At 41.0% G+C, this 12,593-nt stretch overlaps 1 protein-coding gene across 4 annotated transcripts in view; it reads right to left on the bottom strand.

Moving 5' to 3' along the window:
* UBR4 (ubiquitin protein ligase E3 component n-recognin 4) overlaps positions 1 to 12,593 on the bottom strand; it is a 118,730-nt gene that overhangs the window by 37,786 nt on the left and 68,351 nt on the right. For 2 of the 4 annotated variants that reach the window (XM_012801536.2, XM_012801537.2), the window contains exons 54-60: positions 11,569 to 11,690; positions 10,545 to 10,656; positions 8,438 to 8,568; positions 8,138 to 8,315; positions 7,570 to 7,674; positions 5,944 to 6,081; positions 5,138 to 5,312 (exon numbers count right to left, since the gene is read on the bottom strand). In XM_012801536.2, the coding sequence (XP_012656990.1) occupies positions 5,138 to 5,312; positions 5,944 to 6,081; positions 7,570 to 7,674; positions 8,138 to 8,315; positions 8,438 to 8,568; positions 10,545 to 10,656; positions 11,569 to 11,690 (961 nt within the window). The remainder of the gene's footprint in view (positions 1 to 5,137; positions 5,313 to 5,943; positions 6,082 to 7,569; positions 7,675 to 8,137; positions 8,316 to 8,437; positions 8,569 to 10,544; positions 10,657 to 11,568; positions 11,691 to 12,593) is intronic. The other 2 variants (XM_023509729.1, XM_023509730.1) reach the window with 2 other exon arrangements.

The following is a 12,593-nucleotide window of genomic DNA, read 5'->3' as shown; positions in this document are numbered from 1 at the left end:
CACAGCATCTGCCTAGTTTTTCTATTTTTGGTAAAGACTGGGTCTTGCTCTTGTTTAGGCTGGTCTCTAACTCCTGAGCTCAAGCAATCTACCTGCCTCAGCCTCACAGAGTGCTAGAATTACAGACGTGAGCCACCGCATCTGGCCCCATACCAGATTATTTTCAAACTCTTAGGCAGTATTCTTACAACTTAAAAAAATAAACACTGCACCAAAAAAACAATCACAGTTTCCTTTTCTTTGGGGATTTAAAATAAAATTCAGTTTTACTATTGAAAACAATTCACTGACCAATTAGTTGACTTATTTATGAATAAAAGTTAACTTAAAGTCACCATAGACATGTCTATTGCCAATATGGCTAGGTTACCTAAACTGACCCTACTCCTCAAGACAAGTGAGAATTGCAGAAAGATAAAACATCATCATAGGATCAATGATATATCCCAAGAAACTTCAAAAGAGTGAAATCACATAGTTTTTCTATATAACTAGAAAATCCTCAAACATTTGGAAATTTAATAATTCTAAATATCCCATGAGCGAAATACTAAATTACAACAGAATTTAGAAAATAGTTTTAATTGAAAAGCAATGAAAATACAACACTATCAAAATACATAGGCTGCAGCCAAAGCAAGATTAAGAGGGAATTTCAGAGAAAACTATACAGCTTCAAATATGTATTTTAATTTTATTTTTTATTAAAAAAAGACAGGTCTCACTCTTATAGAGGCTGGTCTCAAACCCCTGACTAAAGCAATCCTCCCACCTTGGCCTCCCGCAGTGCTAAGATTCCAGGTGTGAACCACTATGCTCAACCCAAATAAGTATGTATTTTTAAAGTAGAGTTAAAAATCAGTGATTTGGCTGGGCATGGTAGCTCACATCTATAATACCAGCATTCAGAGGCCAAGGCAGAGGATCAATCGAGCCAAACAGTTGAGCCTGGGCAATGCGATCCGATCCTATCTCTACAAAAAATAGGAAAATCATCTGTGTGTGGTGACACGTGCCTATAGTCCTAACTATTAGGGAAGCTGAGGCAAAAGGATCCTTTAAGCCTAGGAGTTTGAGGTTGCAGTGAGCTATGATGATGCCACTGCACTCTAGACTAGGCAAAAGAGGGAGACCCAGTCTTCTCTGGGAGAAAAAAGAAAAAAAAAAAAATCAATGATTTAATCTTTCATCTCATGAAGCAAGAACCAGAACAGAAAATTAAATTTTTTTTAAAAAGCAAGCAAAGGCAATAACAGAAAGCAGATACACAACAGAGAAAAATTAAAGCCAAAAGCCAGTTCTTTACAAATAAAATTGTTAATCCGACGAGACTGACTATAACTTAAATTACCAATATCAGAAATGAAAAAAGGTACATCACTATAAATGGTAAAGATTTAAGTTACCAATATCAGAAAGATGATATAATATATTATGAACAAGCTTATACCAATTCCTTATAAACACGAGATAAAACTGAAACACAATGGAAAAGAAATAATTCTGAGTTAAAGAATGAATCTATAATTTAAAATCTTCCTTTAAAAACCCCATCTAGATCCTCATGACCTCGCTGGTGAATTTCTCCAAGATTTTATGGAAGAAATAATACAAATCTTATGCCAACTCTTCCAGACAAAAGAGGAATGTGCCTTGACTTATTTTATGGGGCCAGAATAATGTGAATACCAATCCCTGACCAAGACATATCAAAGGAAGTGTTCCCAGAAGTAATTAAAAAAAAAATCAGTTAATGTAAGTTACATCCTTAAAGACAATAAAGAAGAAAAAAAAACCATATAAGCAATATATAAAACAAAAGCTCCAAAATCCATTCAAGAGAAAATTCTTCCAGTAAACTAGGAATAAAATTTCATTAACTTGAAAAAGAATATCCATAAAAAACCCTTGAGCTAACATTATACAAAATGACAAAATACTGAATCTCTTCCCCCTGAGTTTGGGAATGAGATAGGAATGTTCATAATCACCACTTCTTTCAACATAGCCAATGTAATAAGGAAAGAACAGGAAATTAAAAGGTATAAAGGGCTCAGTGCCTGTGGCTCAAGCGGCTAAGGCGCCAGCCACATACACCTAAGGTGGCGGGTTCGAATCCTCAGCCCGGGCCCGCCAAACAACAATGATGGCTGCAACCAAAAAATGGCCAGGTGTTGTGGCGGGCGCCTGTAGTCCCAGCTACTTGGGAGGCTGAGGCAAGAGACTCGCTTGAGCCCAGGAGTTGGAGGTTGCTGTGAGCGTGATGCCATGGCACTCTACCCAGGGGGATAGCTTGAGGCTCCGTCTCAAAAAAAAAAAAAAAAAAAGGTATAAAGACCAGAACAAAAAAAGAATTAAACTGTCATAATTTGCAGGTGACAAGACTATGTACACAGAAAATCTACCACCAGAACCTATAATTAGAATTTAAAAATTTTGAAAGATCACGAGATACAATGTCAAAATAAAAACAATAATGAGCTCACTAGCAATAAAAGATATTAGGCCAACGAAGTAAGAAAACTTAGGAAAAACTCTCCAGACATTGGCCTAGCAAAGACTAGAGTCTTATGGCCCAAGTCTTATGACTAAGACTCCAAAAAAGCAAATGCAACAACAACAAAATAAACAAATGATACTTAAACTAAAAAACTTCTGCAAAGCAAAGGAAACCATCAACAGAGTAAATGGGAGAGTGTATTTGTTGTATATACATCTGGTGAAGTACTAAAATCCAGAATCTTCAAAGGACTCAAAACAGCTCCATAAGAAAAAACAAAAAACTCATTAAAAAGTGGGGAAATGATATAACCAGGCATTTTTCAGAATGTATACAAATGGCCAAAAAACACATAAAGAGATACTCAACATCATTAATCATAAGAAAAATGTAAATTAAAACCAACAGAATGGCCATTATTAAAAAGTCAAAAAACAATACATGTGGTGAAAGGGGAACACTTCATACATTGTTGGTAAGAATGTAAATTAGTACAACCTCTACAGAAATCAGTATGGAAAAGTTTCAAAAAACTAAAAGTAGATCTACCATTCAATCTTTCAATCCCACTAATGGGTGTTTACCCAAAGGAAAAGAAATCATTACATCAAAAAGATACCCACACTTGGGCAGCACCTGTGGCTCAAAGAAGTAGGGCGCTGGCCCCATATGCTGGAGGTGGCGGGTTCAAACTCAGCCCCAGCCAAAAAAAAAAGAGATACCCACACCTATATGTGACAGTGTAAGTCACAATCACAAAATGAAATCCATCTAAGTGCACGTCAATTTATGTGGTAAGTACACTCATATACTATGGATTACTATTCAGCCATAAAAAGGAAAAGAATAATTTCTTTTGTAGCAATTTGGATGGAACTAGAGACCATTATCTTAAGACAAGTAACCCAGGAAGAGACAACCAAGTACAACATGTTCTCGTTTATGCGTAATAGCTAAACTAAGGCCACACATGGTCATATAAAGTATATTACAGACAGTGGAGACTTTGAGATAGGGAGGGTAGGAGGAGGTCGAGAGATGAAAAATTGCCTATTGGGTACAATGTGCATTATTCAGGTGATGGGTACACTAAAAGCCTAGACTTCATCACTATACAATACATCCATGTAACAAAACTCTACTTGTACCCCTTAAATCTAGAAAAATAAAATAAAAGCAAGAAGAGACAATATTAGAAGGGAGAAGACCAAGTGACCAGGGAGACAGAGATTGAAGTGCTAGAGTTATAGGCCAAGGAAATTCAAGGACTGCTCACAAATCACCAAAAGCTAAGAAGCAGCAAGGAAGGTTTCAGAGGGAACAAACATGGCCCTGCCAAAGTCTTAATTTTGAACTTTAAACTTCCAGAACTGTGAATAAAAAATTTCTGTTGTTTTAAGCATTTCCCCACCCCTCAAAAGAAATCCATCCAAAACCTATCCTAGTAAAACTATAAAAACAATGACAAAATGAAGATCCTAAAAGCAGCAATAAAGACATTACTTTGAAAGGAGCAACAGTTACAACAGCAAGAGAATCTTATTAGAAATAAAAGCCAGAAAACAATGGAATACAATTTTCAATTTTGGTGGTAGGGAGGAGAGACTGCTTACATAAAATTTTATAATACATCTACAAATGTAAGTTAAATAAAGACATTTCCAGAACAACAAAATCTGAGATGTTGTAACCAGCAGATGTCCCTAAAGGAAAATCTAAATGACATACTTCAGAAAGAACAATGTTCCTGGACGGAAGGTCTAAGAGGCATAAAGAAATGGTGGGCACACAAAGTGGTGGACATGGCTGGGCACAGTAGCTCACGCCTATAATCCTAGTACTCTGGGAGGCCGAGGCAGGTAGATCACTTGAGCTCACAAGTTTAAGAGCAATCTGAGCTAGAAGGAGACCTTGCCTCTAAAATTAGCTGGGCGTTGTGGCAGGCACCTGTAATTCCACCTACTCGGGAGGCTGAGGCAAGAGAATCACTTGAGCCCAGGAGTCTGAAGTAGCTGTGAGCTATGTGCCACGGCACTCTACCAGGGGGTCGACAAAGTGAGACTCTGTCTCAAAAAAAAAAAAAAAAAAAATTAAAATTAGAAAATGCTGGACATGCAAGTAAAGCTAAACAAACACTGACCACATAAACTACATAAAACAGCAGCAACATCCTGAGGGCTTTAAAAAGACATTCAAAAAAAAATTAAAACACACCAAAATAACATTTTATACCGAGAAGAAGGGATAAAGTCTTCTAAGGTCCTCACATTATTCTGGAAGAAGACACAACTAGTAGTTAAATCTAGTTTTGGATAAGCTAAGTAGAAGGAAGACTGCTTATCCAAATGTTAAGATGAATAGTATAACCACTAAAAGGTTAGAAACAGAGTTAAGGGAATAAAAAGGAATTTAAAAAATAGAAAATCAACCCAAAAGAAGGCCACAAAGGAAAGAACAAAAAAAGAAGCACAAAGTGAATGACAGACATAAATTCAAATATCTTTGAATTACCTTTGTATTTCAAAAGAAATATATTGTAATCATCATTCACCCTCCTGCAACTAATCAATCCTCCTCCTATTCCTGAACTACTCTCAGGTAGGCAAGCCTCTTAACCGTGAATGACTAGGTCCTGACCTGTTGCTAGTGTGGACATCTCCTTCAGCTTCCCCTTCTCCTTCTCCCTCCGAGCCATCTCCCTCCTGGTGTCCAGTGGTGGTGCTGATAGCACCAGTGCTTGAGCTGACACTTCCTGGTCCAGCCGGATGCCCTTCAGCAGTGGCATCACCATAAGCACTGCTCCGGCCAGATACTAGAGGGAAATGGTTATAAAAGCACAAATCAACTCCCAAAGCATGATGGAACCCCATGCATTCTGAAGTCAGCAATGGTCAGAAAGTAACTGACAGCACACAGAAATGTTCTATATTAAGCTAAACAAGACCCCCTGAATCACTCTTCTGACAGCCATTCTGTCACATTTCCCTATCACATGAGAACAACCTTAATCTCAGATGCTGATAAACTTCTATCTCGTACTTCGGAGTAAACATAACTGACACAGGAATCTAGAAATTATCAGCCACTCTATCTCCTTCATAAAAATTGCCCATAACCAATTGTTAACCAAAGACTGATTTACAAGGTGAAACCAAATTGTCATTCTCCTTCATTCTAGAGCCCTATCACATCCAGCTAGTAAACTGGGGAGGTGACCTGCTATGTTAACGAAGCAGATTATTAACAGAAATGCCACCCCCCCCCCATTAAATAAGTGTCAAAAACCATAGGATAATGTGTTCCAAGGCCACACTATAGATTAAGCACAATTTGGAATTCTACATGTCCCTAATCTCACTGAGAATAAGTCATCATTACTGATCCCAAGACCTATTTTGCCCCCACCCTCTGCCCAAGGAGACAGGACCCCCCAGGCATATTACCACTGTGCTCGCCAGCCACTGAGTCCACTGCACTTCCCCCGCTCTCCGAGCCCACACTACCACCATGGTCAGCGGGAGAGGTCCGAAGAGTAGAACCATCCGTGGCTGCTGTGCTGCCCTCATCGTCTGAGGCTGGAGCTGAGAGAGTAACGAGAGCTGTTACAGGTAAAAACCCTTCCTTGGCGGGGAAGCATCAAACCACATAGTGCAGAAGACACAATGTAGTTTCTATATCCTGTCGTCAAAGGAAAAAGGGAAAGATTTGCTTTGCTGGTTAATCACTAACAGGAACAAACACTAACATGGTGCATTGCAAACAGTACTTAGACAGAAGTGAAGAAAACCCAGTTCACTGGGCATTTCCTTCGCTGTTACATTACAGTGCAAGTAGAACAGTGCAGAGATTCGGTAAGAATCTGTGACATGGACGCTGAGTTTTCTAACTAAAATGCTTCATGGTCACCTTGTTTAGGTGTTACTGACACCTGCTGAGAGATCTGAAACTAGCCATTACCATTCAAAGCACAGAACTCCGAATTTTAATTGAATTTGTTTTGTAATCAGTCAATTCATGCTTATGTTAGGAAATCACTTAGCATGAGCTCTTGAATCAGCCCTGGTTTTGTTTGGTTTTTTTTTTAGCAAGTGGTCCAAAGGGGAGCTCACTGAGTAATTTCACGCCATCTAATAGTCCTCATCAGATGCTAATAATGAAGCAAGGAAATTCCCCAGAGACAGCCACAGCATCCAGGATCAGGGCTGAGCTGAGACAGGAGGAAAATGTTGGATGAGATACATGGGGGAGGAAAGCCAGGACAGCCACAGAGCACAGGAACACAACTGGCACAACATGACAGTGACCTCAAAGCCTGAAATGACAGCAACTAAACAGACATAAGGAAAGCAACAAGCCATGGCAGCAGGTGGAGACAGCCAATTTCTCCCTTTCTTATCTATCCAAGGTAAAATTCCCAAAGAAAAGAAAAAAAAAAAAAAAAGAGGAAAGCCTAAGTCTGAAATCACCCTTTAAATTACTTACTTGGGTTACCATTTGGTCCAACTCTATACTCAGGAAATAATTGTTTTAAATCAGTGTAGGGAAAAGATCAAAAGATACATTAAGTCCTAAAGATTTCCTACGAATTTTAATTGTCAAAAAAAACCCTGTCTCTTAAGCTCATAGATTTCTGATGGTTGTCCATACTGACCAAGAATTTTGAGGCACAATCTAGCTTGTAGCTTCACTTTTATTTGCTAGTAAAGAGAAAAATGTTTAAAAAGTACGAGCCCTATTTCTTGTCCACCTTATAATATTGTCTAAAATGTTAGAACTCTGACAAAGAACACTGAAAGCTATAAATTAAGCCCTGCACGCTGCTCTCTCGGCCTCTCCTTGGGAAATTAGCTAAAGCCAGGCAGCATGCAAGGTGTGAGGAAGTGGAGGCATGAGCGTCAGTGCCAAGCTATATCCACTATGCCTTCCACACCCATATTTCTAAAGCCAGGCAGAAGCAGGAAGTCCAGAATGGCCTGTCAAAGCAGCTGCCCATTACACTCTCACAGCAGCGGGAACAAGGCCTGTGGGTCCTAGGACCCTGAGCCATGTTCCTTGCTGTGGACAGTTACCTGATGCTGTGGTGTCAGAGAGGGTTCCTGCGTCCAGAGAGGAAGAGCTGGGTGCCTGGCCGGACAGTCCCAGGCTCTGCAGGCCCAGGGCACTGCTGCTGCTGCCTGGGAAACAAGTGGAGAGTGAGCACAACATCCCCTCCAGACCCCATCCACAGGGCCGCTTTGGCCACCTGCTGCCCTCAGGAGTCTCTAAACACCATCATGTGACCCCCTCTGGCCTAGAGGAAGGTAACAAACAGCCACTGCCATCCACCCACCAACTTCAGTTACAGAGATGGTGGGATGCGTCCTTCAACTCAGGCAGGACACAGGCTGGAGGAATCGGACAGATTTGGGAAGAAATAATCCCAAAGACTAAACTAGCAGAAACTATGTGATTGGCTCCCAGACTTGAATTCTCACCACAACCCCTCTCACTCTCCACCTGTGTCTCTGAACAGCTCTCACCCAGATCAACCTCTCTCCAAATCTGGGGTCAAGCTAGTCAGCTGGATATCAGTAACTGCCAAACCCTCTTTCCTGCACAAGGCCAATGGGCCACTTTATTCCTGGCATTGCCTTCTACCTTGTTGGTCCTGCTGCAGGCTCAGGGCAATGGCTAGTTCAACCATGGTCTCGTCATCGGCATCAGGCGGGATGTCCAGCATGGGGGGGAAGCCCTCTGCGCCTGCTAGCAGGGCCTCCAGGGGAGAGGGGTTGCCATTGTTGACATTTTCAGCTGTCTCCAGGACCATCGACTCAGACTGCAGAGAGAAAGCTCTGTCAGTGTCCCATGGCAAATGGTAACATTTGGCAGTCCACTGAATAAGAGCCAGAGGAGAGTTCTGAAGCTCCTCCTCCCTGTCTCCTGCTGCCAGAGACTCACCACCATCTCAAAATCTCCATGGTCCACCTCACTCTGTTCCTGGCTTTCCTGACGGATGTGACCACCATTCGGGATCCCTGATGACTGCATTTTCTCATCTGCATCATCATCGTCATCATCATCCTTGTCTCCTGAGTCAAAGAAACCCCAGTCACCTGAAAGTGCTTGCTTTCCTCCCTTGGCATAGGGCGTGATAAGTCACATAGCAACAAAAACCCAGATAAGCTACCAGCTAGCACCCTGGGCTTCAAAGGTAAAACTCCAGGGTGCTACCCCTGGACTTGTTCTCTTGATCCTTGGACCTAGCAGGATCTGGGAAGACAGCATTGACAGTGACAACTGGCCCCCTGGAAGAATAGACTTTTCCAAATGATTAAGGAAGAAAAAAAACCTTGGATTTCCAAGTGATTCCCATAAAGCAGAGAAATCTAAAACCAGTAGGCCCCCTAAGATCCCACCAATTCTCAGGAGACAGGAAAAACAGTACAACTGAGATATATGGCTTTTATCTGTCATAGCAGCTTAGAGTTTATTTCCCTACTTTTTTCCCAACTAATTCAGTGGAAATTTCACACTATACCATCATTATGAGAAGAGACAGAATTAAAGTATAAAACCATCAAATGGAAACTGAGGATACTAGGATACTACAACAGGTCTTGTCTAGGCCCACTTCTGTGTGAAGGTAGGAAGCCTTCTAAGAAGGAAGAGTTTAGGTGAGACTCCTAATTGTCAGAAGAGGATAGAGACCTCGCCTTCCACTCTATGGATTTTTAAAGCATGTAAATGATGTCCTTCATCAGAAGCATAAACTATTTCCAACTTAGGTTCATGCCAGAGAAAAGAGCCACAAACTACTGCCTTAAAGAATGATGTCTAAAAGTTACAAAGGTGTACATATTCCTCTAGACCCGCACTGTCCCACAAGGCAGCCACTAGCCACACGTGGCTACTGAACACTTAGAAGTGGCTAGTCCAAAAGGGCAGGTGCCATGAGTGTAAAATACACACTGTAACGGTCCCAAAAAATGCAAAATATCTCACCAATAATTTTTATTCACTACATGTTGAAATAAAATTTTTCATATACTGGATTAAATAAATTATTAGCACATTAACTTCACTTATTTCTTTTTACTCTTTGTAACGTGGGTAATTAGAAAATTTAAAATTGTATATGTAACTTTCTTTTTTTTTTTAGATGGAGCCTCAAGCTGTCCCCTACCTGGGTAGAGTGCCATGGCATCACAGCTCACAGCAACCTCTAACTCCTAGGCTCAAGCGAGTCTCCTGCCTCAGCCTCCCAAGTAGCTGGGACTACAGGCGCCCGCCACAACGCCCAGCCATTTTTTGGTTGCAGCCATGATTGTTATTTGGCGGGCCCAGGCTGGGGATTCGAACCCGCCACCTTAGGTGTATGTGGCTGGCGCCTTAGCCGCTTGAGCCATAGGCACCGAGCCATATGTAACTTTCATTTAAAATTCACTTCTGAATCAAATCAATCAAATCATCATAGTTACCTAATGCTGTTATTTAGACAACCTTGTAGAATTGCTTTTATTAAAATGTAAAAATGTTATGCCTTTAATTATGTCCAAAGAAACTGTCATGAAGGAAATTTCTCTGAAATCTTCTATCAAACTTACTGCAGGTAAGTCCACTGTGGATTCTGACCCTTTCGCAACAAAATGTACCCTTAATCAAGGCTTTCTGTGCCTGAAAAACAGTCTTTGGTCATTGTGATTTTTGTAACTGTTCTTATTTTATTTTTGCTATGGTTCCTAGGAAGCTTTCAGCCAAAAAAGATCTTCTTTTAAGAACCTTGCAAGAGCTTGTGATGTATTGAGTATTCTATATTCCTGGCTTGACTTTAGTATGGCAATTTTGTTTCCCAATGCCTTGATTTTCTTTATTTTTATTCTACTTATTAAATGCATTTTAAAGTGCCACTTTAAATTCTTTATGGAATAGAGTGGGGTGACAACATACACATATAAACAAAGTCTCCAGCACCTTGGTTGATGTGAGCAGCATATCCTAATGATATAGCTCCCTTCTCTACCACCCCTCTCTGCTTCTACAAGCCTAAACCCAGACCTCACATTACCCATTGGAGTGTTGCTTCGAGGGGAAGAGGGCAAAGTCACATGTCTCCGTTTGTTCCTGGGCCTTAAGACTCGAATTAGAGCTTGTTTACAAGAGAAGCTCACGGCAGGATCCTGTGATTTAAAAGGAAACCGTCATGCTTAGGTTTTATATTATTCATTAAACTATGTATATGGAACAGTTTCCTTTATCAATCACTCACATGCATGTGGAAATCCACCTACTCTCACCTGCACCCCAGCCAACCAAGTTCAGCAAGCTAAGTCTGGTGCACAACAGGCCCAGTTTCTTTCTTGTTTCCAGTTTCTGGTGATAGAGTCTCAGCCCATTTGATCCCAAAGCTACCTTGCCTCTCTACAAATGGTGTTGGCTTTTCATCAGATGATCTGGCCCTAGGTATACATCTTAGCTCTGTGTTAAAACCAGTCTTTCTAATATATAGCTTCTATGACAAGTCACCAGAACCAGAAACCTTGCTGTTCTGTATTCATTCACATACTTGTCAGTGTAACACTTCTGAGTTACTCAGCACTGAGTTATGTAGCAGCAAGCACCAGGCTAGTTCCTGAGGGTTTAGTACTTACTGAATTCAGATCTTACTCTTCCTTGGAGTAAGATCTCAAAGTTCTTTTTTTTTGAGACAGAGTCTCAAGCTGTCACCCTTGGTAGAGTGCTGTGGCATCATAGCTCACAGCAACCTCGAACTCCTGAGCTTAAGCAATTCTCCTGCCTCAGCCTCCCAAGCAGCTGGGACTAGAGGTGCTTGCCACAACATCTGGCCATTTTTGGTTGCAGTTGCCATTGTTGTTTAGCTGTTCCAGGTGGGGATCGAACCCGCCACCTTTGGTGTATGTAGCTGACACCATAACAACTGTGTTACGGGCGCTGAGCCTCAAAGTTTTTATTCCTATTCAAAACTCTCAATTTCTATCAGTTTTGTTAGTTTAGCAAACTTATTTAAAAAAATTTTCAAAGCTGACATTCCCAGGCTGACAAGAAACATCTGAGGTTACAATGATACATACAGGACACAACAGCATCTGCATGTAGATCTTGGATGCCGTGTTGATACAATCCAGCTCGCAGGTACAGTAGCCATGGATAATATCTACCAGAGCATTAACAGTGGCTTCAATATGAGTTAGGCCTAAAGGGGAGAAAAATATTATTTGAAAATCTGGTGGAGAAATCTCTAGCTACTTGATTGCCTGAGATAAAACTGCAAATTCTTAGCGGCATATAAAGGTCAAGCTAATAAAAAAGTGAGTAATGTGCATGTGCGCTCACACACACACACGACATACACAGTAGCTTTTCTTTTTTTTTTTTTGAGACAGAGTCTCACTATGTTGCCCTCAGTAGAGGGCCGTGGCATCACAGCTCACAGCAACCTCTCCAACTCCTGGGCTTAAGCGATTCACCTGCCTCAGCCTCCCAAGCACAGCAGCTTTTCTTAAGCACACACAGAATATAGCCTGTCAGCAATATGTGATTTCTTTTATTAACAATCTCCTAATCTTCCCGACTGTCCTCAAAAGCTTTTCCAGATCTCCTGCAACACAGAAATAAATAACTGTCCACTCTTTATGGATATAAAAAGATAAGACAGAGAAATAGGAAAAGGCAGGTAGCTATAAGCTGCCCTCTATCATCCCCAAACCTTAGGTAATAGCAAAATATGACCTTGACTTGCCTCTTAGGCTTTTATTGCCCAAGTAACCTCCAATATGAATGAATGCTGAGCTCACTCTGCTTTTCTATATTGCTTTTCGGATCCTTACTCTTCCACCTGAACTTTCGGTAGTGTGAAAAGTTAGATTCCAAAGGCAATAGTTGTTTGAAAATCAAATAATCCTCAAGGCTTACACTTAACTCTTACCTTTTTTCTTGGAGATGGGGTCCTGCTCTGTCACCCAGGCTGGAGTGCAGTGGCCCGATCATAGCTTACTACAGTCTCAAACTCCTAGGCTTAGGCAATCCTCCCACCTCAGCCTCGCAAGTAGCTGAGATTATAGATGCTGTCACCACACACAGCTAATGTTTTTTTTTT

Source organism: Otolemur garnettii, unplaced genomic scaffold, assembly GCF_000181295.1.
Source record: "Otolemur garnettii isolate 467f Iridium unplaced genomic scaffold, OtoGar3 scaffold00009, whole genome shotgun sequence".
Lineage (NCBI taxonomy): Eukaryota > Metazoa > Chordata > Mammalia > Primates > Galagidae > Otolemur > Otolemur garnettii.
This window is presented reverse-complemented; position numbering and strand designations above follow the sequence as displayed.